The following is a 27858-nucleotide window of genomic DNA, read 5'->3' as shown; positions in this document are numbered from 1 at the left end:
AGAGTTGACACCACTTTGAGCACCAACAACTGATAGCTTGCAAAAAGGCACAATAGGAGGGATATGAGAAGTAAGTTTTAATATGGTGACTTGTTTCATTTAACATGCAATGAACACAGCAAAAGTACTAATCCAAGTTAACATCATGCAGTCAACACACATTATAGAGGAGGAGGCCAGCATGAACTACTTCAGTTATATAACTGTATTTAACAATAAATGAAACTTACTGTAACTCAGCCCAAGGATTCCTTTTTATTTATGACATTAACATTTGCTGATCGCCACTATATTTCAAAATTTTTTGAGTTACCTAAAAATTTATTCTTCTTGAAATAATAACAAATTTAAAGTATTAATATAAAGTTAACGGTATTTAAACGCTCTTCTAGAACAAGACAATGAATACTTTAATTGATACAGCAAATGCAGTGAAATTGTGTCATTCATCTTTCTCCAAAAGCACACAATACTCACTGGTGTTATAATATGCAGCCAGATTTCTCTAACACCAGTTGGGAGATGAAATACCAGGAGCATAAACAGCTTCTCTTTGTTTTTATGTCAAAAGCTAATGCAGCATAAATTGCAAAAGTTTCAAGCATCTTAAGAGCAAATAATTTTAAGGAAAAGCACTTACCTGAAAGAAGAAGCCATCATAGGTTTATATTTATTTCTATTGACCTTGTCCATATTACTAGCAAGATTATGTGGTAAAAAGCCAGGAAGTCCTATCAGGCAATCAGTGGATGTGTGTCCAGAGGTACTGATACAGGCAGGTTTGGTTTACCTCCATTTATGCAATAATTTTACTACATAACACTTTTCTGCAGAAATAGGATTTTAGTACACAAGACTTTACTGGGCCAAAACAACATTTAGAAACAAAAGTACCTGCAACTTTGTTGATACAACACATCAAAGCAGAGCATGGGCCATGTGATGCTGATCTACACAAGGAATTCTCAGTGTCTCACCCTTCCTAAGGTGTTCCACAGCTCACTTGTGCGAGCTCATGTGCTCTGTCAATTCATGGAGCACCTTCAAGTGTTATCATCCTCCAGCCATAAGTTTAGATTCCAGTCGTGCAAGTTACTACAATCACACAAGATGGGTAGAATGGAACATGCAAAGAGTCCTCACCCACATTTCTGAGGATGGAAGTGGTTGGAGATGCCCCAAGTGATTGGGAAGCACTCTCCATTGGCCCAGCTGTGGGGCCGTGACCTCTAGATGGTAGGACAAGACCAGCAGCTCCATGTGGGAAAACACCTCCATCTGCCCCAGCAACAGCTGGTCTCACAAGACAAGCAGAACATGGGCAACTGGTGCTGGAATTAGCAAAAGCCTTCCATGTGACCCCATGATAAATCTGCCTCTTACGGGAGGTAAGAATTATCTTAGGCACGTGTAAATTTAAATGCCTGATACATTACTACTTAAGACAATATGAAAAGAGTGAAAAGATAATATTCAATACACTGGGCATTAACCTAATTGGACTAAATTTTAAAAGTAACAAGTTTTGTGAGCTTCTGATTTAAATTCAGGTCATACAATCTCTCCTGTAAGGCATGATCAACTGGATTATCTTCTCTATGTATTTGGTCTCTTCTCTAGTAACAGACCAAAGGAAAAAAAGATTTTGTGTCTTAGGTATTGTTCACAGTGTTATGGGTAGTACATCTTTTACTACACCTTCAGATCAAAATCCTTCTTTAATACCTCTCTACATGACTACAAGCATGAAAAATGAAACTACTTCTGACTTTTTCAATTTGTTACATATGACTGGGTTTTTATGCACAGTATATGCTTTGAAGTGAACATGCATGAACAGTTTTCATTTAAAGATGGCTTTTTACCATATAAGCTTGTTAGGAAGCTCCAAATTACTCTGCTTTTATCCACAAGATCCAGACTGGAAACCATGGAGAAAACCTGCCTTTAAAAAATAAGCATATAACTTTTTGAACAGGGAACTATTCCGTTGATGAATGAACTCCAGACTCAGCTCAGCAGTTATGCCTGTAAATGAAGAGTGCAAACCAAGCTTTCCATGCAATGATTCCATAAGCATCAGCACTGCAAGAGTCACACATCTTACATTTGGGGAAGGATCCGTTTGTTCGTACTTTGTATCTTCCTTCCCATTTGCTTCAGACTGTTGCAGTTGGTATGATCTGCCTTCAATGAAAGTAATATAGTCTTTGTAAGAGCATAACGGGCCTGCCAGGATACCCATGAAATTACAGTTGTAACTTAAATACTCCAGTAGACTTGGCATGCGTCTGTAATTCAAAGACAAGCAACTGGTGAGATGGATTGTGTAGTTCTTCAGGATTTCCACAGTAGGAAAAGTCACACTCCATGCTACCACTCACTCTAACTGCAGTAAAAACCACATGGACAAGAGCAGTTTGTCTGTCTTTTGTAATCACAGCTTGAAACATTCTACACATAGCATTTCTTTCCAATCCATACTGGGCATTTTGAGACAGACCTCCTAAACTCTACTGAGTCTCTCCTTGCCCAGCAGAGGTGCTTGACTGAAGCTGAGCCTGAGGAAGGAAAGGGAGGGCTGTTTTCCTAAGTGTTTGTTCAACTGTATAAACTATTTTTCCCCTCAACAACTGAATGAATAAACAAAGGTTTGGGCTAACTGGCAATCATTTCAATTAAAACAAATGTCTCAACACTCTCTTGTCCAAAGCAACATACTATTTTCAAGTGTCCTGAATAAAGTACTGAGAAAAGGCAAGTTAAATACTGAAAAACAAAATTTAACAACGTTTCTTCACCAGCTACTTCATATGTGCACTGTTTACTAGTCTTCTATCTGATATGGCATTCATTTGCATAGACTGCATAGAACTTAGAATGTTCTTTCTAAATAACTATAAAATCTCCTCCTAGTGATATTTTTCAGAAGAACAGATACACAAATTAAACTAAAAATATATAAAAACATGGATCTGTTTTAAACTCTGTCTTGAACCTGAGCTGCAGAAACTGCAGAGAGCATTAAGAAAATACACAAAACATCCCCAAAGCAGAATGTCTGAAAGCCTACCTTACAGCTAAACACCTCTGGGATGGAGTCAAGTCTTCATTTTTCCGAAACATTCCTAGGGAAGAGGACAAGAAAAAAATTAAGAAAAGCTAAATCCTCCCATATTTTACTCAGTAGAACAAGTCTCATGCTGCAATGTAATTTCTTAATGCCTCAAGCAATTTCAGGGCTATTATGTCACATAACATTTTTGCTGGAGTTGGATCAAACAATTCTTACTGACAAAATCACAAACTCTCATATCTTCAGTTCTATCCAGCAGTGAAATCATGTGGATTTCAGGAAAGCATTGACAACTTGAAAAAAGTGTTAACAAAAACTATTCTTCTACATTAGTTGAGACTTCAAAGTCTGCAGGTTTTAAACCCTTTATTTCCAATTCTGGAAACAGGACAAGCCCCAAAACACAGCCATTGTCATAGCCATAGTCACTGCAGTTTCAATGCATGAAATGGACACAGTCTAAGAGAGATTTCAGCAACTGGAAACTTAGAACAGACCTCAAGAACAGCTTTGCACTGCAAATAAAGGTCATGACCAAGCTCCAGTGAAGCAGGCACGGCAGTAAAGGGTGCCACAGCCTTCTTCCTGAGCACTAACAAGAAGCTCTAACCCCTACTAGCAGAAGGGGGCAGTCCAAGTTCAGCAACAAGACTGAGTTTACTTCTTGCCATATGTGGCTATTTCTGAAATGCTGGCAACCTATCCCTGAAAAATAGTCTTCAAAATCTGTACTCTCACGAAAGAGAAAAGTAAAAAATAAGACTTTCAACATCATCATTTATTATGAAATACACTAATTCAGGGGAACAAAAACAGTAAGAGCTCCCTCCTTCAGACAGCACTGCCTGCCAGAATGACCACTTCAGCTGCTCCTGCAGCCTTCTGTAGTGGCTCAGACATGTCCACATGCAGCCATTTCCTGCTCTTCATATTTGCATTTTTTCTTTGCCATTACAAGTACTAAAATCTTTATCCACATAGCTTCCTAAAGGACATCAAATTTATGGGATCACACTTCAATTATCTTTCTCCACAGCAGTGCTGAAACCCAGCAGCCAATTTCAAATCAAGTTTGACAAAAGGGCAGGGCAATCTCAATATGAAATCCTAGTGTGCTTTATGAAAATAGGTGTTTCTACAGAAGATCATCCTCCTGTCATAGAAAGGTTGCCTTCAACCCCACTCCTTGATGCCAGTAAATCCACAGAGGGGAGCCCTTATTCTTGATCCAGGGTAAGTTTCAACTGGAGCCAATTCTTTTTAAGATATCAAAATCAGTCAGCCTTATGACAAAAAAAGATTGAGGAGCTGAGGGGAAGTAAAAGCTAATTTAATTCTATGACTCATGGAAACACTTGTTATCTACAAAGAAGGAAATTCTGTTGTCTTAGTGTGTGACTCCACTCCACTCCACACTAATCCAGTGTGGCCACGATCTACACACACTTATGACTTCAAAACCACACTTAAAGTCTTCAACAAAGCTGAGAATACAAAGGGAGCTACCAACTTGCCACCTCCTCTCCTTCAATATAGCCTGGGAAAATGCTTTCCTTGGATCTGATCCTTCACAGTCAAAAGTTACCCGCATTCATACTCATTCAAGGCAAGAAACTGAAAAACAAATTATCACCCCCTAACTTCATGCAGCACCTTTGATGCCTCAGGTTTTAGCTTTTCTCTTTTTCAGATTCTGTGCTGCTTTAGTGGGTCTGGGCTTCAAATTAGGGGATGGTGCGCTCTCTTCACAGAGTAGGGAGACAAAACAATTCCTTCTCTAGCTGGGGACCAAGGACAGCCAATCCAGATCTCAGGCCCAAGAGCACAAACAACATGGACTGAAGAGAGAAAAACAGGAAGGATGGGACTTCATGGGCTGAAGCTGTAATTGGACAATTAGCTCCAATATGCTAATGGGCCAGAACTTATAAAAGTGAGAGACCCCGTGCCCGGTCATCCATTCTTGTGACCATTTTGGGTTCATCTGCAGTGTAGCCCTGGCTGGGCTCTTGTGCTGCCCAAGGTGGATCTATTGAGACCTCCTAATAAATCCCTACTTTATTCTTTAGCTCTACGTCAGCCTTCACAAGGCATCTTCACACCTTCTAGTCTCTGTTCTAGGTCAGCCTTCACAAGGCATCACCTTCTCTTCCTCATCATTACAGTTTCACATATTCTCCTTGGATCTGTAGCAACGGCTTTTACGCTGATAAAGGTACTGAATAAAAAATGTGGAAGAAGCATTTTGAAAGATTCTGTAACCTTTAAGGCCATAATATTACAGTTCTCAGGTAGTGAATCTCTGAATTTAATACAAATAAATTTAACACAGACACCTATAGATGGATGTAGATCCCATCACATAGTGAAGTGTGTCATTCAGAGCCTTCAGTCTCTCACACCCCACACAATGTAAACTGACTGGAGCAGGAGCCTCCTTTGCCATTATATTCCATATAAGTATTTTACCCTGAAGTCAGAAAGAGGAAGTGATCACCCAGTGTGTCCAAGTGAACTTGCATAAAGCCAGATTAGTCATTAAATAAAGGTAATTAGTCAAATGAAATATTTCATATTACAAACGTGTGATGAAAAAGGAGGAAAGACCCTCAAACCTGAAATAGAAGAATCTAATCAATGGAATATGATCTGTGGCTTTGGAGAGGTAGGAGGAAACAGGTTTAAAACAGATTTTAGTTATGTTATGTGTGTAATTGTTACATATATACATATGAAGTCATTTAAAGCCCAAATTACCTTATGAGCAATGCATTTGCTGTCTAAAACATACTGCATCCAAGCAAGCCTCCATTAATTTTTCATTTCCCTACCTCACGAAAGTTTCCCTCCAGCCAGCAGATTCTTTGAGGTCAGGTTAGTGGCTTTCCCTGTTTGTTGGGGCTTTTTTTAAAATGCCTTCTCAGTGTCTTCAAGGCCCATTTATCATCTTAGCACAGCATGCAAGAACATGATGACCTCTGTCATACTCTTGAAAGCTTTCAGGAAGCTACCATTAAGATTTTTTAAATCATAGAAAATAAATATGGAAGAGGTGCTCTTACATTGCTGTTTATTCAATATGAGATGAATTAATAAATACACATTCACTACTTCCCAGGCCCAAGGGAACAGAGACCTGATAAACCATAGCTGTTCCCTACCTACTACACACTGGAGATTAAGAACTCCCACTTCAGTAGCACACTGCTGCTAGGGAACTCATAAGGTTTTGTAGCATTCCTTTGAGGATTTTAGGAATTGCTTTCTTCTGTCCTAAAGGAAGAGACTACCACAACAACTACAGCTCCTTCTTACTACCAAATCACACAGCAGAGATTAGAGAAAATGGGTTTTATTGAACATCTGTTAGAGAGGTGAAACAATTCGGTCACTCAGCAACTGCAACTCCATTTTCGCATCTGTAAAGAAGAGAGACTCCTATGTTCCTTCCTTGGTAATAGAATTATGTAAATCATCAGTAAAAAAAACTTTCCCAAGTGGCCTACATCATGAGGAAGTTCTGTCTTTACATTCCTTCTCAAGAGCCCATATCCTAATGGTAACAAACCCAACACTCTTAGGCACACACCACTATCTTGCCACACAGACTTTATTATGGGATATTATGACTGCTTCTGAGCTCTCACTACACCAGTGTTTACAAATATTATCACCCCATCTTTGTGGTTAAACTTATCCACTTTTATATTAGTATGGAAATCTGGCTAATCAGTAACTAAAAATGCCTAGACAGGATTATGCATTAATAACAACCATAGATCCTATCACAGGTTCTGTTGCAATTACAGTAAATTTTTGTAGTCCTCAATTGAATCACCAACTGAGTCTAAATGCTGTTGTTATTAAAATATTTTAAGATCCAAGACAGTCAATAAGAGTTTTAGCTGTTATTACCACACTGGCAGCAACAAAGGCAAATAGGTAGAATGCCCACTGAGTAAAATTGGAAAAAACCTACAAAAAAAGCAAGAAAATGTACAAGTCTTCATATCCAGAGAGCCATACAAGCAAAAGAGAGGCACAAAACTATACTTGAAAACTTAGAAGGGAAAAAATACAATATAATTCCTTTAACCACTAGGGACATATATGATAAAAAAAAATAATTTGGTAACTGATACTGAAACAATAATCACCATGCTGTCACCATCATAACAGAGAGTACACTAAAAAAATAAATAAAAATCAAGAGGTAGATGGAGACAGAGCATTAAAAGGAAATCCTAACCATAATAAGAAAGCAACAAGTTACCAAATAAAATCCCCAAAACAGCACCACACCATGACAGTTTCACTGATGTAATTAACAGAAATATTAGAAAGCAATGCTTTTTGTTAAACAGCTGCAAATTTTTTGTTCTAATAAAAATAAAATTCCTTTTTCTCCCTTAACTCTGTTATTTGCCTGAAGTGTTGCTTAAATAAATCTAAATCTTCACATAAAGAATTAATATGGACATCAGCAGTTTTCAAATTACATAAAAACATTTCTCCCTTTAGAATACACATGTGAGATGCCAGGGGTAATCAGCAAAAAATACAAAGCAAATTTTAACACACTGACTACTCATTTTTGGCATTGCCCATTTCAGTAACAAGGAACTGCAAGGTAAGAGCTATCAAAGACTGAAGTTCAAAATGTAGATCAGAATACATGAAAGGCATACTCCAAATCTCTTCAGGTGTAAGTTTGTGATCCATGCAAACTTCTGGAATGTTTGTATTATACAGCAAGCTTAAAGTACAGTATCACAGAATAGGCTGAATTGGAAGGGACCCCCAAGAATCATCAAGTCCAAGTTGTATGCAACTTGCATTTAATTTCCCTGCTTAAAAAATCCCTCATGGTAAGAGCACAAGGGTCTAACAGTTACAGGGGTAGCTGTTGTTTGTATATGGGATTCCATACTAGTTTTCAGCTTGGAATCAAGCATATCCACTTAGCTAGACAGACACTTGAATATGCAGCAAGAGTGAGTGGCCTTTGTGGCTACACTCAGTTCACTCCAGGACTTTCAAATGAAACCAGCTGAAGACAACAAACTGGCTGCCATGGAAAGATCAAGTCCAGAAGACTGGCCTTTACCAAAAACCAACCTAGCTACCACTGGAATCTTGAAGTTTAACAGAAACTTCCAACACAGCAACATTTTTTTTCCAGCTGTTTATTTTCATTACACTCCTTGGATGTACTGGTAAAAAATGAGGGAAGAAAATAAACTGTTGTTTAATACAGCCAAGCTGATCTGACTAGAGGCTCAGAGAGGCCATGAATCACTTACAACTTTTTGCAACACTATCTCCTCTCCCGTCCCTATATCTCTAAGTAATTTCCAGTGGAAGCATGTACCTTTGTAGAGTGAACAAAAGCCCACTGACAGCAGGGCTTGTTTTCATTAATTTTTCATGAAGGATCCCTTTTAGGTTGTCTAAGATGAAAAAATTTTGCTCTAATGCAATCTCAGTCTCCCCTGCACATCTTTGCTTATCTCATGACACCAGACTATCAGCTGCTTCTGAGCTCACACTGGCCACATCAACTTTTGAAAGTCATGTTCACAACTGCAACTGTGACCATCCAACTCAAGAAATCTGCTAAGCTGCTGACACAACCAGAGAAATTTTTCCAATATACTGTTAGTTACTATTCAAGGGCTGACAAAGAATTTAGAGGTCAACGAGGATCCAAATGTCAAGACTTACACTAAAAATTCAGTGTATAAAGAAATCCAGAAGAAAATACAAATTATCTGAATTAATTTAAGTAGGAAAAAATCTAGTCTAGTTCATGATGAAAGTTAAGAATAGAGCTGACTAAATGCAACATTTGTCTCAAGATTGCCAGGAACACTCACATGCTTGTTCCATACCACCACTCCACTATTTGTGCATGATGTCAGCAAATTCAGAATAGCTCTTTCCCCTAGCAAAATAATAGTAAGAGGAAGCATTCATGCCTGATACCAGAACTATTACTTCCTTATAATAACCTGTTTCCACTAACCTGTGTACTCTGTACTTTAGTTGATTATAGATTGCAAAATTACTACTTCCAAATATATTTTCTCTGGAAGGTAAACATCAATGTCTTTGACCAACTAGATAAGCCCAGCATTATTTATTTTCATTCATACAAAAATATTTTTAAAAGGTCTTTTCCCAACTTTTCATATTCCTGAAAATTTTTGCCTACAAGCTTCTCTAGACAGTGCCACTTAACAATGGAAAAAACATTAAACACCAAGAGCAATAAAGCCAGGATACATATGAGACAAACACATTAAATGTCATGCACAGTGTTAATAAGCAATATCAGAACAGCAGGTGTCTTTATCCAGGTGTCTGGAGCTACACTCCCAAATCTTCAACTGACATCTGCAGCTCTAAGTGATTCAAGCTAATTGGACAGATTTATGGGATGACATTTTCAAACTTTAAAATGAAAATTACTCCTTTAAATTTTGAGGTAACTAAAAACCTAGCAATTCTACCCATGAAAGCCAACATTAGGATTCATTGTCACAGGGCCCACTTATCTGATGGATACATCTGACAGAAGAACAGACATAAACATAATTCGATAATCTCCCTGTTCACAGCAATCTGTTAGCTGCGAGTGTAATTATGATACTAAACAAAATGAAACACACAAAGGTTTTATAAAAATCAGCATATATGGCACAAACTAGGGAAGTGCTCAAGAATTAGCATTTTAAAACAAAAGGTGCTCAACAATTGCAATTACATGTCCTTTTTCTATCCATCTGCCAGTGACAGAGGTCTCTGAATCTGGAAGTTCTTTAGTTAACTCTCACAGTCAATACCCCAGCCCAAAAGAATATCATTGCTCTTTAGACGTTGACTCCAGAAGTGTCACTGGTCTGATAAGTCACATCTTCTGCACAGTGTCAGCATTTTTAGAGCTTCTGTAGAGTTGGAACAACATTTCCCAGTACTTTCATTAATAAGCATCAATGAAACAACTGAGACACAGAAATTTATTTTTGCGTTGAAACATAAAACTGATCTAAAGTAATTCACTGACTCATGATGAACGTCAGTAAAATTTATTTTGTATGGAAAATTAAACACAGTAAAGAAATCTTACCATCATGAATCTCAAATGCCAAACTAGTGATCTTCTGTGTAATTATCATCATTGGACTGTCACAAAAAAGGGAAGAAAGAACAATTTAGATACAAATTCAGGATTTTCTTTCACTTATAAATACCAGGGGAATTTTATTTTAGGACTCTAGGTTAACTACTCTAAGTTGGAACATCTTCAATGCAAGAACAAAGCATTTTGTTTTTTCACTCAAGCCATTGCACAGTTTTCAATGCAAAGAGAAGAATTTAAGCCTTAAATGCAGTATTTGATAACACCTGTCTTTTATTGCTGCATTAGGTTCTACAAATACAGCTGAAGTGTTTCACATGTATTTTTTACTAACATAGTTTATTTTTTTTTTTACAGGGAGAAGAGTAAAGAAGAAAGGACAGAGCAATTATATTCATTGCAAGATACAGCAGCAGTAATCAAAGGACAAGAAAATTATAACAAAGCTGAATATTAAAATAAGTTCTTTAGCTATGCAGACCACTTCCATGGTTTCTACTAACACCTGATCCTATCTTTGATTTTTCCATCGAGAATTATTATTTGCTCCAAGTAAACATACCTGGCAAAACATAATTATGCTGACTCAAACAGAGTTCACTTTGTTCTGAATTTGGTACACTTGAGTGAATCTTAAACTGTCCAAGAAATATTCTGCCATGGCTATCCAAGTCAGTTTTGTAATGAGAAATTATACTATTTTCATAGCATCTAAGAGTTTTTGCCTGATGTGAATTTCAAAATTATAAACCTCCTCCCTGGGGTAGGGAAGCAATGGGGAATGCATAAAGTCAACTACTCCAATTTAGAAATTCAATTTTTAAATCAGATCTCAAAAAACACATCAGGGGTTGAATTTACCTAGAAGTATCTGAGCTGGAGGAAAAAAAAACCCAAACAACAAAACCAACAACAATCACCAAACAAAAAATAAAACCAAGAGCAAACAAAAAAACCCTCTCACAATAAAAAATAATGTTGTACAATGGGCACTTAGTTTTGTTCATGTCTTGAGTGTACTTGGCATCTTTGTAACATATTAAGTTGGCACAGAAACACAAATCCAAAAGCCATCAAGTTCTCCTTCATTAACAAGGCAGTATTTTGCCACATGGTTCAGTCCATCAAATTGATTTTCTTTTTAGGTAATGGTTAAAATGGTTTCAAAGCACACAATTATTTCCAGTCCTCAACATGCACTCAGGGGGAAAAAAAAATCTACCAGTGTCCCAAAATCCTGACCCCAAGACTAAAGTGACACACAAGGGTCATAAAGGAAGAAGACTAAACAGGAACAAATAGTCTGATAAATCCCTCATACCTTTTTCTAGCATTTAATCTGTAGGCCTGCCTGGTGCTGGCAGAAATCCCCAACTGACTCTAAACATAATGGGTTTTCCTTCTGTAAGCAGACATGTGACAGCATGGGTCCTGCCTGGTGGAAGGATGGAGTCCAGGAGGAGCTCAGTCAGCCCTTACATTAATTCCAGCTGATAAATCTGTCATTGTTATCACAGCAGACCCTGGTATTCTATTTTTTTTTCCTCCTGAAGTGTCTATTCCAGTACCATTAAATATTTGGCTGAGGAGCAAAAATCTAGAGACTAAAAGAGGAAGAGTCCTTCCTGGCACAGCGAGGCTGTGAAACAGGATTTTAACAATCCCTTTTAGGTGCTGGCAGAAAGGCAAAGGAGGCAGCTGGGATCTGTTAGTACTGCAGCCAGGACCACACAGCTCTGCACAAGCAATTGCATCTCCAGCATGAGCTGTCCCCAACTTTCTCCACTGCCAGTGCATTGAGAGCTTCCTTCAAATTTTGAGCAGATTTTCTCAGCTTGGGCACCTCAGACAAGCACTGCATGCTAGGAGAAATATCTAGGTAAACACACATTAAAGCTCTTTTGGGGCTAACCACTATACGAATCCATGCTAACATCTTTAGAAAGAAGAACTTGCTCATACTGGAGCTCACCAGCTAGTTAGGGAACTTTAGGGGCTTTTTTGAGCTTACTCTCTTCTCCCAGAACTCGAGGAAGTTTTCTTTCTCTGCCTGTTTTGGAAGTAATCTCTGTCTCGTGTCAAGGGAGCACATGCAGTGTATGCCAGAGATTTAATGTGATATGCATTCATAAAGCTCCCAAACTGGTGCATGAAAGGGTGGTTGAAATCTGCCATCTCAAACACACAATCAGAGAGCTTGATCCAGGCTTCAGAACAGTTCTGTCCAGAGCACAGAGCTCATAAATCATGAAATGCTTTGGGTTGGAAGGGACCTTGAAAATCATCTACCTCCATCATCCCTGCCCTGAGCAGACACCTTCAATTAGATCAGGTTGCTCCATCCAACCTGGCCTTGAACTTCTCCAGGGATAGGATGTGGGAATCTCTGGATGTGTTTAGACCTAACAGAAATCTTTGAGCTACCACCAAACCATCAGAGCCACATCTGAAAGCAGTACAGTCCCATCTGAGCAATGGTGTGCTCAAGCTCTACTAAATGTTTTGAGAATGAGAACAACAAAGTGTAATTACACCGTTTCCACAGTCAGCTCAGAACTTTGATCACTGCCACTCTGGTGTACACTTTGGCCTACAGTAAACTGGAAGGAACAGCATGTGGATTACAGTTTCACTAGTAATGGTGAAATTATGTTCAACATCAGTAAATCTAGTGTCTTTATGCACATGACTGTGCTGCAAGCTCTCATTACAGCCCATGGAGATGTGGTCCAGAGTCAGGGACATCTGACAAGTGACCCAGTTCACACTCAGGTAGACACTTAGTGCTGGGTCAGCTGCAACCCCCTCCAGCCTCTACTGTCCACATCAATCACATCTCTGCTGACTACAACTGGAACTTGGGTATCTGGCTTGAAGGCAGACACTTGGATGTAAGACAAATGTAGAAAGATGTTGTAGAAGGTAAGAAGATAAAGATGACAGAAAAGATGAACTCAACCATAAGAGCTTTTGGCTTCAGCCCACAAGTTCATTTTCTGGACTACATGCCTGTTACCAATAAAGACTGAAAAGTAACCAGGCTAACAAGTACAATTCCATCACAGGTTATGCTAAACTACAAAGACCACTGCCATTCACAGTATCCCTGGAAAGTACTTGATGCATTATTTTAAGCAGACTAGCAAGTACTCCTCATCTCTTTTTTTTTTTCCCCTCCAGAATATACACTCTCCTTTAAATCAACAAAAGCACTATCACAGCAGCAAACTTGTTTGCAAGAAATGTTGTACTTCACTTCTTTGTGTCTACAGCAGAAAGAAGAATTACCAATACGGTTTATTTTTATTTTGCCCATTTAATTCTGTTTTGCTCCTATACAGTTCAAGTCAAATATAGGTATAAGTTCACAATATAATATGAGGGCAAACAGACAAAACCTTCTGTTTCTCTGTGACTACCTCAACATCCAGGTGCCTGTCTCCTTAGCTTTCTCCTTCTGGAACATCTAACATAAAATGAAAAAAAGAAAGAAGCTAAAAGCTAAATTCCATAAAACGTTCTGATTTTCCTCAAAAAGTGGTATCAGACTGTGCCAGGCAAGTAAGTACACCAGACACAATTCAAGGCTCATCATGCTGTCAAGGATGGTAGCAGACACTTTAATGGAAAAATCAAAGAGAAAAAATTCCCATAGCCACCAAATCCTTTATGCCATTCAGCCAGGAACAAGAGGCAATAGATAACACATTCGTGGTTCTAAGAAGAACAATTGTTCACAAAATTCTCAGTTTGTATGATTAAAGCATAGTTACTTATATATTTGCATGTGTGCCAATATGCACATACATGTTCAGCTTTCTCCCAAAGTTTTAAAGGCTGACACAATTAATTGGGGGGCGGGGGGAGAGCAACAAGTAAAAAATCCCCAACAACAACAGATACAGTATCACTTAGGAGGAAAAGATAGGAAGATTATTTTTCTCCTTACCCAGAAAAATCAGCAGAATACTGTCCATAATCAAAGATATAGACCCTAGTAATTTGGCACACAGTGAGGTATCCTAAAGCGAAAACAAAGCAATACCTGGAAAGAAAATGGGGAAAAAATTTCAATTAAAAATCATAAACATTTCTCCACTGAATAAAGTACCATTTCAATAGAATTTAATCTCCAATTATTTCTACAAAATATTACATAATAGGAATCTGTAATTATACTTTATTCTGCCTGAGGTCTTTTTGCAATGTTTATTCTACACAAGTACGCACTTTTTTATTTGAAAGTGTGCAGTTCAACCATAGAAATTCTATTGCCAGTAGCCAAAATATTTACACCAATAAAGCCTAGAATTTGGAATTGTAAGCACCACTGTAAAAACTGTAAGTCCTATAAAGAGAAAATTAATCTGTTAAGGTTGGTTTTTTTGTTTTGTACTTCGGGGCTAATTTTTGTCTCTATGAGCATAGAAGTTTGGATACATCAAATAATTTCCATTGCATGTATACTGCTATGCATTCAAAATTCATTACCACAAATCATATTGCTGCTGTTTTCCAAGGACCTGGAAAAGTCAAGTAATTTTCAAATACACATATTAAAACACAGTTGAGTGGAAAAGGAACAAGACACCTTTTGTCTTCTATTAAGCTGATCCTGAGCAAAGGTAAGAAAAAACACATATAGCAACTGTAAAAATGTTACAATGTTATAACTAGATGAGCTGTGAAAGTGTTCTATGTATGACTAAATTAGTTTTACACACCGTTTTCTCAACACACTAGTGAGAACTGATCTGCCAATACACCTCACAAAATCTGCCAGATGTTCTTTGAAGTCCAAAAGGACAGTGAATGCCAGCAGGAACTTCACTAATCCTTTAGGACTTTAATGTATGAACTCCAGTCTTTACTTCATGCACAAGACTGATGTGAAATCCCTGCAGCAGACTGCATAATGCGTCTAAAATCCAGTTAGAATGAAAATATTCATTCAAACTGAAAATCACAACCAGGACTGGATTTAGGTGAACTAGTGAGGGACACTGCAAGACTACTTTGGAACATGACTTTCTTTTCCAAATAAATATTTTGCAAGTATTTATTAAGAAAATCTAAGGTCTTAGAAACTATTCTTCAACCTGATACTTGCAGTTAACTGAAAAACATGCTATGTATAAACCATTGAATATTTTAAAGCATCCAACTTTGAAATTACAGATTACCTTATATACCATTAAATTACATGTATTTTGGCGAAAAAAAAAATTAGAGGGTCTGTTTTAGCAATAGTTTATTTTACGTTTTCATTAACATCCACAACCCAGAAGCAGTATTATACTGGGAGACTAACTGGTACAAAAGTGCTTATAGTAAGAATAGACTGGCACAGGTTGCCCAGAGAGGTGACAGATGCCTCATCCCTGGGAACATTCAAGGTCAGGTTGAAAAGGGCTCTGAACAACCTGATCAAGTTGAAAATGTTCCTTGCAAGGTGGACTAGATGTCCTTTAAAATGAAATTCAAAGTAATCCACAATTATATGAAATACACAATAGTCATCATGACCAACATGGTAGGGGTTTCTCACAACATTCAGTTAATACCCACACTGAAGTTAAAGTACAGAAATGGAAGAAAGAAAAATGAAACACCTTAAACTTCTTGATTTGATTCCAAATTTCAGTCTAAAACAAAAGCTGTCTTCTGACAGAGCAGTGGAATTTGCTGCTGTTGCACTCACCAAACACAACTATGAATCTTAACTATCTTCCAGTTATGTCAGCCACAGTTCCAAGTTACACACAGACTGGAAGACTGAAAATTTTTAATTGATGAGTAAAACACAGGAGCTTGCAACCCATACTATGCTTTTCAACTTCCACCTGCATCTCTGCACATTAGTCATGCCACACCACATCCCTTGTTCATGAGAAATGTCATTTCACCAGGCAAAGTGCAGCAATGCGTTCTCCCCTAAGGAACTTAAAAGATTTATGACAGTTTGCATCATTCCTGTTATTTCTTCTGCAGGTTTGTAGTGCAACTTGCTGATCATCCTAACTCTCATGTAAATCCATCTTTAGTTTAAAAAAAATCAGGTAGGATTTGAAAATGCTTTGAAAACTTTCTAGAATACTCTTACTACATGTTTCTTACTCTCTTCAATAATTCATTCAACAACCCTTAGATCAGAAAATTGAGCAAAGTTTTGCAGAGCTCAACCACATCAAGTTTTACCCAACTATAAAGCTAATTACAAGCTTCACAAAAATGCAATTTACCCAACTTTCTCCACCATGAGAAAAGCAATTGGTCTTAAAAGTCAATGTTACTCTATACTTGCTTCTCACTGTTTAATGTTCATGTGAGCAGAAAGATGAAAGTATTTCACTCTGAAGATGAACAGCTACAAGCAAGTCACAACATGGTTATTATTGCAAGTAACTTTCAGACAAACTGACCTGCAATGAACATAATACCTGTATTATGAAACAGAAAGACCCAAAAACATTCATTTAAAATACATCTAATTCCCAGGATCTTTGTCAATACAACCTTAATTTATCTATCAACAGATGCACCAAATTCAGACACATCTGGGAGACACTGTGCCACAAACCAGAACACAGTGATATGTTTAACTCCTAATTAGAAGTTAAGAAAAAAAAGAAAGAAATTAGGCCAACAATACTGGATAGCCTATTATATAGAAAGGCTTTTCTTGTACAGGTATTTAATATAATATTTCAATTCCTTACAATTTTTAACATCTCAGAACACTAAAAACACTATGCAATATGTTTTACTCATAAAATTTTTTCTTTCCTTTAAAAAGAAATGTATCAAGTAAACTACTCAATGCTTTTAGAAGTATATTCTAGCATATTATAAATGAAGTACCTTAACTATACACATAAATATTACAATATATAGAAAATTCTAAGTAAGCAGCCCCTCCATGTACTTCTTTTAGCAAATAAAATACATTGTCCTATTCACTATTTTTTGTCTACTCGTGTTTTGACAACTAACATTAAGCAACACACATATCAGGAATTTTTACCTGCATGAATACATATAAAACCAAAATACATCATTCTACCTATATGTACTCCTGACTCCTGAAACATCATTTCTGCTAATGCAGAAAACTTCAATCTCCTCCCTGTATCCCTCTTATTTATCATCCTCACAAATTTAGCACAGCCAATACTACAACATCATTGCTCACTTCAGTGTTAAGTGGTTGGATTTTGTTTGAACAGTTGATTTTTTTTTCCTACAGGCAAAGCATTTTTATCCAGTGTCACCTTAAAATTTCATTCCACATGACACAGCATCATGGTTTAACTCCAGCTGGCAGCCACTCCCTCACTGCTCCCACCATACACCCACCATCCATGGGGAAAGGGAGGAGTAGAAAGAAAAGGTGAACCTCATGGGTTGAGATAAGACAATTTATGAAGCGCAACTAAATATCATGATAATAAATATACTAATACTGATAATAATTGAAATTACAAGGAGAGGAAGAACAAATAATAGAACCCAAGAGAAAAGAGATGCACAGTACAATTGCTCATCACCTGCTTACTGAGGAGCAGATCAGTTCCCTTCCAGGTAACTCCCCCCAGTTTATACAGTGACCATGTCACTCTATGGTACGGAATATCCCTTTGGCCAGCTCAGGTCAGCTGTCCTGGCCATGCTTCCTCAGGGCTTCTTGTGCACTTCCTCACTGGCAGAGCATGGGAAACTGACATGGATCTGACTTCTAGCAAGCATTACCTAGCCACAACCAAAAAGTCAGTGTGTTATCAGCACCATTCTCATACCAAACCCCAAGCACAGCAATGCACCAGCTACTAGGAAGAAAACAGCATTGTCCCAGTCAAAAGCAGGACATACAGCAGCCATCCTGGTCAGTACATCCTGTGTAACAGGAAGACATAAAGGCTCAAAGTCTCCATTTAGCCCTGGATCCAGAACTGTGTCCTCCCACAGCAGGAGCTCAAACACAGGAATGCAGATGGGCAGAACAAGCACAGAAGTTGCTTCGCAGTATTCTCCCACACTAAAACCATCAGCATAGACCCAGATTCAAACACATTATCCATATGTTTAATAACACTCAGCATAGTACACCTCTATCAACTTCTGGCTCCAAAGCACACCCTCATCTTTGCCACACTCTGTTGCTCCAAATACACTTGAGAAAGAGCTGTTAATCTCAACATCTTTAGCACAACCATACACAAATTTGGTAGAACTGAATGAGCCAGCAGAGCCCACTTATATAAAGCTTCCACATATTTAAGAATATAAAGATTACATATGTGGTTTAAAGGCAGAACCTCTGTCTTTTACCTGTGTTCCTCAGAAATTTTGGGTTGCGAGTCAAGAAAGAACATCCACAGGTTAATTCTAGAGCTTTGTCTCTGCTGATGAGCAAGCTGAGCAGCACACAGATCCAGGCTAACAATCAGCCAATATATGTTATGTTTCTGTATAACAAAGTGTGGGAGTTGCATTTTCATTTTACACTCAGCATCTTAGTTATAAAATGTACATTCCTACTGTACCTATCTCTGTGTGCACAAAACACAGCAAAAATAGAACTGTGACCTTGACAAAGGCAGGCTTTGAGAGATGTCATAACAGCTTCTGTTATTTTAGGCTCTTCTCATGCAGTAGAAGGACAACAGCACAATATGCTATTTTGCTGGAAGAAAGTTAAATAAACCAATCAACACAGGGTGCTTTTTTACCAGCTAGTTGGCCCATACTACAGATTTAGCCTTCAAATAAAGGCTTCATGTCCAGTCAACACCTACTTATTCCACTATGTTAGGAAAAAGTACTTTTATTCCCTTTAAATGTGTAATTATTCCATTTTAAAAGGCAGACCTAGACACCACATAACATTATACTGCATTGATTTTTAGAAAAGGTGACAGAATAGCCTCTGAGTTTTCCCAAGTCCTGTGCTGAAAGCTGCTGCATGGGTTTGCTTGTTTATTTTTCCACAGATTACACCAAATCTAGAAAAAAAAATCCTAAAAAAATTAAATTCTTGCCTCTAGGGTCAGAACTAAATTCTTATTAAAATCCAGCTATATTATTTTTAATTCTGATGATCATAATCCGTTTGCACTGTTCACACAGAGAAACTCAGTTCTGTGCAGTTAGAACATACAATATTTGCTTATAAAACTTCAAAAGGAAAAATGTACATCAAAAAAAGTCCTAAGTGTCAAAGCTAAACATCTAATTCTGTAATCATCCAGCACAAGGCAACAGAAATACTGATTAGAATTAGCTTAGTTTTGACTATCTGAGAGCCTCAAGGTAAGCTACTCTGCTCAATCTGCTTTTTTTGCACCAAAAAGAGTTGCCTATTTATAATTTTTTATGTATGTGTTATTGACATACACAATTGCTACTTCTTAGGAAACAGAGCAGGTTTATGATGTAAACAATAACAGCCTTAGAGTGTGTGTGCCTCTAAAATACAAGCAATAATAATCCTCCTGCCCACTCAGAAGCTTCTGATTCACACACTAATCTGTCCCTCCTGATTACTTCAAGCGGAGATCCAAAATGCATTTAAATAAACAGCAAACAAAAAGACAAAACCAGGCTGTCTATGAGCCCATTTCCAGAGAATGAAGCATTCATACCATCGTGCTTTGGTAATAAGCAATTTGACTATCACATTCCACCCATTTCCAACCCTCAGATGAAGATTTTTGGGTCCAACAGCCATTTTAAAGCAAATTTAACAAGTGGACAGAGTTCTCCAACGCTTAGATCCAACAGCAGCCTGACCCAACCCAGGGCAGGAAGGCTGCAATGGCCTCCCTCCAGCAGCCCGGCCTGGCCTGCCTGTGCCGGCAGCGCCCAGCCTGCAGCCCCAGGGCCCACAGCGGGTTTTGCTCAGTGTCCTAGGGTGACATTATGATGTTTGTATCCCATTTGTGTGTTCTGTTTATGCTGTTTACATATTATGTTCTGTGCCTTCAAGACTGGCTGTGAAGAGCGAAGTTTTGTTTTGGTTTTGTTATCAGCCACTCCCCCACGGCTGGCACGACACACAGACGGGGCAGTACGTAGTGCTGCTTTTGCTTTTGGCTTGGCTTTTTCACCTTGCTCTTGCTTCTGCTTTGCTCTTGCTTTTTGCTTCTGCTCACCAGTTAATTTAGCTAAGCAGTCTGATTTTTCTCCTGGACTGTTTTTCCTTTCCCTTTCTTGGAACCACTCGAACCTGCTCTGGATTGGGACCTGGGAACACCGAGAGTTTGCACCCTGTGGCTGCAGCAGCTGCCCCAGCGCCGGAGGGACTGAGAACAGAGCAACCACTCCCAAGAGAGACTTTCTGAATTTGTCATCTTTTTTCAGAGGGTGAAAGAGTGGTGCCTTCCAGTATTGTTCATTTTGCATGCTGGGGGGTGCTGTACCTGTTAATGAACAGGTTCCTTTCACTTCTCTCCGAGAAATCCTTCCCGAACCAGTTGGGGGGAGGAGCCATGTGGGTTTGCTTTATGGAGGGGCCCCCTTTGGAGGTCTTCTCCCAAATTTGCCCTAAACCAGGACACTCAGCCACAGGAAAAACACCAGCCAGGCCCCTCGGTGCCCTGCACACAGACACACAAGGCTGGGTACACGAGGATTCATTGGCTCAAGTGTCCCAGAACCATTTGTGGTGGCTTGACTGTTTGTTTATGCAGATGCGCTGCTGACATTATCACTTGACTAATGTATTTTGATGTTTTGCTACATAATGGCAACATAATGGTTTGGTCAAGTAAATCTTTACCAAGCTAAATTAAATGATCATTCCAGTTATAGCTACAGGCCATATTCCAAATGCAACATTAATACATGACAAATGCAACACAGATATTCTTGTCAAAAACACATGCAAGAACACTTCATCTCTTCCACATGCTCCCTAATGTTACATTCTCTTGCTTTCCCCCGGCTCCTTTCAATTCTGGAACATCTCAAGGACAAGGAGACCAGCTTCAAACTCTAATAAATGAGAGAAACATCATCTAAAACAGAAGACAGGCAGGAGGGAGAGTGCTTTCATATCTTCCCTGGAATGGAAGACACATATTGCGTGATTCATTCTTCCTGTAAGACTCCAAAAGGAACACAGAACTAAGAAAGTGGGAATAAAAAATATTTGCTCCCCTAGAAAACTCAAAGATGAGAACTGAAGTTGATATGTCCAAATTTTAATGTTAAATTGAGATAAGACATGAGGGGTCACTTAAGTTCTCCCTCACTGGAGAGAACTTGATATGACCCATATTGGGTCACATCAACCCCTATTTCTGCAATCACTTGAAAGTATAACAGTAAACAACGCAGATAAGAGCACCAAGTCTGACCTTTGCATTTCAAAAAGTTGACAATAGTATAGAGCACTTAAAAACACAAATCCTAACAGCTTCACAACACAAAATCTGTAAAGGCAGAACACCATGATGCTGGAATCTGCCTTTACAAAACCCTGATGAAGGAAGTAGAATCTTGAGATCTTCTGACACAAATGAGCACTCATAACTCAGAAAACAAATAGCTGACATGCTGGTGCTGTGAATTTTCATCTGTTCACTCATTTTTCTACATAATATTTGCCTAGCTTTAGGATGCTTCAGCATCACAGCATGCAAGTAATTTTATGCTTACTCTTTCTTCTATGTGATACATAAGTAACTTTTCTGCAAACACCACAACTGGTTTGCAAAATTAACTATCATTAATATTGCAAACCAGCAGAAACCCACAGACCATAGAGTCAGAAAACAATCTGATATTAGGTGTGTGGCAGCAACACAACTTCTGAGAGTATTTTTAAGGAAATAAAAATGTCATTACACAACACTGACAATAATGGGACTACTGCAAGTGCTATTTTAAAGAACATGTTTAATAGTCACAATGGTTTAGAAACAGTAAACTAGAACTGCTAAGTACAAAGTACTTTGTAATAATTCTATTTCACTGGACCAGTTAGCCTTATACAAGAACTCACAGGAAGTTTAACAGAACAAGTTTTCTGATGACAAAACAATAGCAAGGTCAATCATTAAACCCATCACTGCTGTTAACTCGGCACTTGGCAAGTATCATCTTGGATGAAGATAAGAGGCTGCTGTTATTTCCATTCACCCACTCATCACCCGGCTCCAGCTACACACCCCCTCGTGCCCCATGCTCTTGCCCATGTTCTCTGGGGAGGGAGCACATTCCCAGCTGCCTCAGCCCTCCAATCTCTGCTGCAGCCCCACATCTTTGCCTTGAGACACAAAAACCGAGGCAGAGAACCGGTGTGGCTGCAACACTGCCAGCAGAGAGAGACCAGGTTTGCTCAGCCACGAGGTGATGCCAGCTGGAATTTGTGTTCAGCCAGCCAGGAGACATTTTCTGCATGTGTTAAGGATGGCAGCAGCTGGGGAACATAGGGGATATGATTTGCTGAGAAGGTGGCTGTGCAGCCAGAATCAGTACACAGGGCAGCCAGCAGATTATTAAACAACCCAGCACCCTGCAAGCAGCATGCAAAACAAAAGGCCACAGGAATCAGATTTAGTTACAAAAACCAAGTATTTTAATGATTCCAAGACCAAAGGAAAGCCAGGAGCTTGTGCTAACAACCTAACACAGCTGCATTTTCTTTTAAACCACTGCTCAAAACAAAATGCCCTACAGAAGTATTTTATCAGAGGGGATGATGGTATTTATATTTCCCAACCTATTTCTTGCTTTGCCTACAGAAAGAAATCAAACACTTCTTTGTTTTCAGCAGGGTACTGAATCAAGCGCAAGCCACACAGCTGGTCAGATCTGCACCAACAGTGCAGCCCTATACCTTGCTGAGCTATTTACACCATCTTGCAATCAGACACACATCTCAAACAGCATAATGGATGCAATAAAACACTTCTGAAACAATTTCTGAAAAATACAATTTGCTTAAAACATAGCATAAATGAAACACCTGCTTTTCTCCAATGTTTAACATTCCTCTAACCTGGAAAGACCTATCCCTTCAGATGACTTGTTTCATTTCTGTCCAATCCCCATCCCCCAGCTAAGTTAAAGCACTGCTACAATGTCCTATCTTCTGCATCCTTTAATCAATGCATGCCGATGTATATAACATTCACATGATGCATACACGTCACCACTGTCACAGTATTTGTCATATGGTCCTGCAGAAACACATGCAGAGACCTAAATCAGCTGTTTCCTGCTCTCAGTCAGGAGAAAACCTGTGGGTAGCTCCATTTTCTTTGCTCAATGATGAAGCCCGACACAGGAATAGATGATGGCAACTTCTATTTTTGTGTAGATTTTTCTCTCGCATATGAGAAACACTAATGACTATTTCCGGGGATGAATTTGAGATACTCCACAAAAAACAATGATACACAAGAAACCCATTATGAAAAAGCCTTGCATTTATTTTTGAAACATTTTTCATGCTTCCAGTTAGTAAGGCAAAACAAAAACAAAACCCCAACAAACAAACAAACAAACACCACATACATAAAACCCCACAGCAAATTAAACACCTACTCAATGACAGTCCAAGTCATGGCTCAATCACTTATGACCTACTTCCAACACAGGCAAACAATATTACACAAAGATGTATTTATGATCTTTAAATTAGAAAGTAACTATGCTGCCTGATATGTATGTACATACCACACATATTTGTATTTATATAACCCATACCTTTTAAAATTTTTGATTTATTGGAATACTATCTTGGTCCTATTTCATGCATATTTGAATTTGGTGGCACTTTTGGCCTACCACAGCCACTGAACTGCTTGCACTCTGGTTTGTCACCTCTCTGCTCTTCAGTGGGGACATACAAACCGCTCATGTTCGTGATTTTCCAATACACTTCAAAAATTTCCCTTAAAATGCTCAGTGCAATCAAATTATCTCACAATTTATTGAAAAATAACTGAAATTTTTAAAATTAGAATAGCTCGGGTTATTCCAGACAAATTAATCATATGACCTTCACAGTAAGTTGCATTAAGTCAACTAATAGATACTTCTGGGTAGATTTAATCACAATATATGCTAGCACAAGAGGCTACATTTCTGTAAAAATGCAATCTTGATGTCAATGCTAATAAGGAACTTCAGGCTATTCATCAGTTATCCTTTGAGATATGTGATTAAAACAATGAATCAATGAATTATTCACCTATACGTATACCCATATTACTGCCATTTGTCTATCACTCTTCATCAAGGTGTTCCATTATCTCCCTGAGTTATTGTCTCCCTTATATTTCCTACTGTAAGAACTCACTATAGATCTCAACTTTCAATTCACTGAATTGACATAATAGAGAAAAGCCATTTAAGATTCTCTGAAGAAAATAGAAATTATTGAAGTAAGGTTGATGATAATTTTTCTCCCAGCATTCAAACACTTTTCATATTCACTATCTGGAAATTTCTTATACTACTGGTTTCTTCTGTTTTGTACAAGTAGGGATATGACCAAACACAATGAGCCATTCTTTATGCAGGGTAAGACCTTTCTTTCCTCATTACAAACAGGGCATCCAAACAAATGAACTTCTCACTCCCAAATCTTTTGCAGCACTGATTTATCAATAGTGCTGCAAAAGAACAAAATCTGCTGCTGCTAGCAGGACTGTCTAGAGACAGCAAGTTACACATAAAGAAGGCATCTGCAATTGTTTTGCCAGCTCAAAGCTTCCTTTGTGAAAATTTTTATTACTTGAGTTCTTTTATCTACAGGTAACACAAAAGTCACAAGAGAATTCTAAAGAGAGATGTATGAATCTTAAACCTGAACTACCAAAAAGAGACAAAGAAGGGAGTTCATCTTGAGTTGCGCTTTTCATAACTAGCACTACTCAGAATTAGGAAATATGCTCAAATTTTTTCATCATTACTGGAGCCATTATACAGTGAAAAACTTAGTATTTATTAAAAGTCAAATATTATTAATTCAGAGTTTGTTAAACTCAGAGCAACAATTAGAAAAGCAGTTTACAAGAAATAGCTTACACTTTTTTGTTCATAGCAAGAGATACACACTACATAGATATAGAAGAAGTTTACTACAATTACAGTGGCAAAGGTCCCACTGCACATTAGACAATTCACCACAACACCACTGAACAGCCAGCACAGACGGGCAGAATCAAGGAAGATAAGTGGACTCCAACAGCCTGGGAAACCTATCACAGACTCATCATTCCATTACAAACAGGTGGTTTAAACCAAGATCCACAAATGCAGTGTTGCTCTTTATACAGCTGTTCTCTAGGCATTCAAATTCCCATTGTATAGATCCACAGAACCTTGATAATTAGCTGCTAAATTTACAGAGCTATTTCAATCCCTCTGACTGCCCCACCTTTGGAACACATACAGAAACACCTGGTGCACAAGAGCATTCCACGAGCAAGTGTATTATAGATTACAACTCACTGAACTGAATTACAAGATCACAGAATATAAGATTAGAAGGGACAAGAACTACCTGATCCAACCTTTCCTGGAAAAAGCACAGTCTCGACAAATAGCCCAGTACCCTGTCCAGGTGAATCTCGAAAGTGTCCAATACTAGGGAATCCATCACTACACTGGAGAGATTATTCTAATGCTTGATTGCTCTCACTGAATTGGAATCTTCCCAGGAGTAACTTGTACAAGTAATTTTTTCCCTTTTTTTTCCAAAAGGAATCATATGAGGTCTCCATTTTCTCTATATCCACACTTTAAATGTTGGAATACAGCGGCAAGATCTCCCCTGAACTTTCTTTTCTCAAGACTGAACAAACCCACTTCTCTCAGCCTTTCCTCATATGGCAGGCTGCCTGGTCCTTTTACTTTTCTGTGTCCCTCTCTGGATCCTCTCCAGCCTGTCCACATCCTTTTCTGCAAAGCAGGGACCAAAACTGAACACAGTGTGCCAGATGAGGGCTGACAATCACTGAACAGAGTGGGACAATGATTTATTTCTCTCTGCTCTGATGTCCCTGAGCAGCGTCCTGTTGGTTTCCTTTGCTACAGCAGCACAATGCCCACCCTTGAGCTGCTGTCCCTCAGGGCCCTCAGGTCCCTTTCCCAGACAGGGAGATCCCAGCCTGTGCTGCACTCCTGGACTTTGCTCTCCCAGGACCTTACACCTGCCCTTGTGGAACTTCACAAGGTTCTTGTCAGCTCACTCTTCCATCCTATCCAGGTCTTTCTACAGGAAGATAGTCTCTTCCAAAGTGCCTACTTCTCTACTGTGTTTCATCCCATCTTGCTGATTACATTTGAAGATATTAAAGTGCACTGGGCCCAATATCAAGCCCTGGGGGAACCAATTTGGGACAGGATGCCAGTTTGAAGAGGAGGCCTCTACCACTACCTGGCTGACAGCGCAGTGTCTCAGCCACTTCCCCACCCACTGCACAAATCACTTGTCTAGGCCACCGCACATCAGTTTCTCTAGGAAAAGGCCACAGGAAATGGTATTGAAAGCCTTGGAAAAATCCAGGTAGACAACATCCACCCTTCACTCCCCATCAACCAAGTAGGCTGTTTTGTCACAGAAGTCGAGCAGGTTTGTCAAGCACCATTGTTCTTGGGGAGTCCATGCTGGCTTTTCCCAACCACATACTTCATCTGACTTGTGATAATCTGCAGAGGAAAGAGATATTGTGCTCTCCTAACTGCATCTCTGCACACACTGGCAATGTCCTTGTATTTTTCAACAGGTGTGCAACCACTTTTCCATCTCTGCTACAGTTCCCTTTTGGTTTTGAACACACTCAGAAGCTCATAGTTAAGCCAAGGGGACCTTTTGTTCTGCTCACTCCCTTCACCTTTGAAGGGGGATCAGCTGCTTTTGTGCTTCCAGGAAAACATCCCTGAAAAACTCCCAGCACTCACTAGCTCCTTTATCCTCCATGGATCCCTCCCAGCTGAGCTCTGAGTGAGCTCAAGTGTGCTCTTCTAAACTCCCAAGTTTTTGTCTCGGTACTGCCTTCAGCATGCTCAGCCAGATCCCAAACACCACAATATTGTGATCACTGCCACCAAGGCTATCACTAATTCAGCTATTACAAAACAGATCTTGTCCATTTTTGAGCAGTGCCTCACTCCTGGTTGGCACATCTAACATTTGTACAAGGAAGCACTTCCCAGTGCATTCCAGAAACCTGATGGATGACACATCAACTGCTCTATAGTTCTTCCAACAAATGTCTAGGTAGTTGAATTTACCCATAAGAACCAAGTTCTGTTGACCTGAAGTTTGCTTAAGTGACCCAAATTTTGCTTCACTGGCCCTATCATCTTGGTTTGGAGGTCAATGGCAGATATCTACTGTAAGACTCCCCTTGGAGACAACTTACTCTGAACTTGACCCAGAAGCATTCAAAAGGGCCTCCATGATCACCACAGATGGCTATTACACATTCAAGGTTCTCCTTAACAACTCCTACTCCTCCTCCTCTTCTTCCCTACCTATCTTTATAAAACAGCCTGCAGCCATCCATGGCAGATCTCCAGACACATGACCTGGCCCACCATGTTTCAGTTATTTCTATGACACAGTAACTTTGTGGCTGCACAAGGAGCTCCAGTTCCTCCTGTTCCCCAGCTGGATGTGATG

At 38.9% G+C, this 27858-nt stretch overlaps 1 protein-coding gene across 2 annotated transcripts in view; it reads right to left on the bottom strand.

Moving 5' to 3' along the window:
• MBOAT2 (membrane bound O-acyltransferase domain containing 2) overlaps positions 1-27858 on the bottom strand; it is an 88590-nt gene that overhangs the window by 16668 nt on the left and 44064 nt on the right. Inside the window, exons 1-5 of one of the 2 annotated variants that reach the window (XM_054279677.1) lie at positions 18546-18607; positions 14167-14262; positions 10206-10261; positions 3074-3128; positions 2108-2291 (exon numbers count right to left, since the gene is read on the bottom strand). In XM_054279677.1, coding sequence (XP_054135652.1) covers positions 2108-2291; positions 3074-3128; positions 10206-10261; positions 14167-14262; positions 18546-18589 — 435 coding nt within the window. In that variant the 5' untranslated portion in view covers positions 18590-18607. Of the gene's footprint in view, positions 1-2107; positions 2292-3073; positions 3129-10205; positions 10262-14166; positions 14263-18545; positions 18608-27858 lie in introns of those variants that run through there. The other variant, XM_054279676.1, reaches the window with a different exon arrangement.

The sequence above is a fragment of the Melozone crissalis genome, unplaced genomic scaffold (genome assembly GCF_028551555.1).
Source record: "Melozone crissalis strain CALT ecotype California unplaced genomic scaffold, PUWL_Pcris_2 ptg000027l_1, whole genome shotgun sequence".
Classification (NCBI taxonomy): domain Eukaryota; kingdom Metazoa; phylum Chordata; class Aves; order Passeriformes; family Passerellidae; genus Melozone; species Melozone crissalis.
The sequence above is the reverse complement of the archived record's forward strand: the minus strand, read 5'-3'. Positions and strand labels throughout refer to the sequence as shown.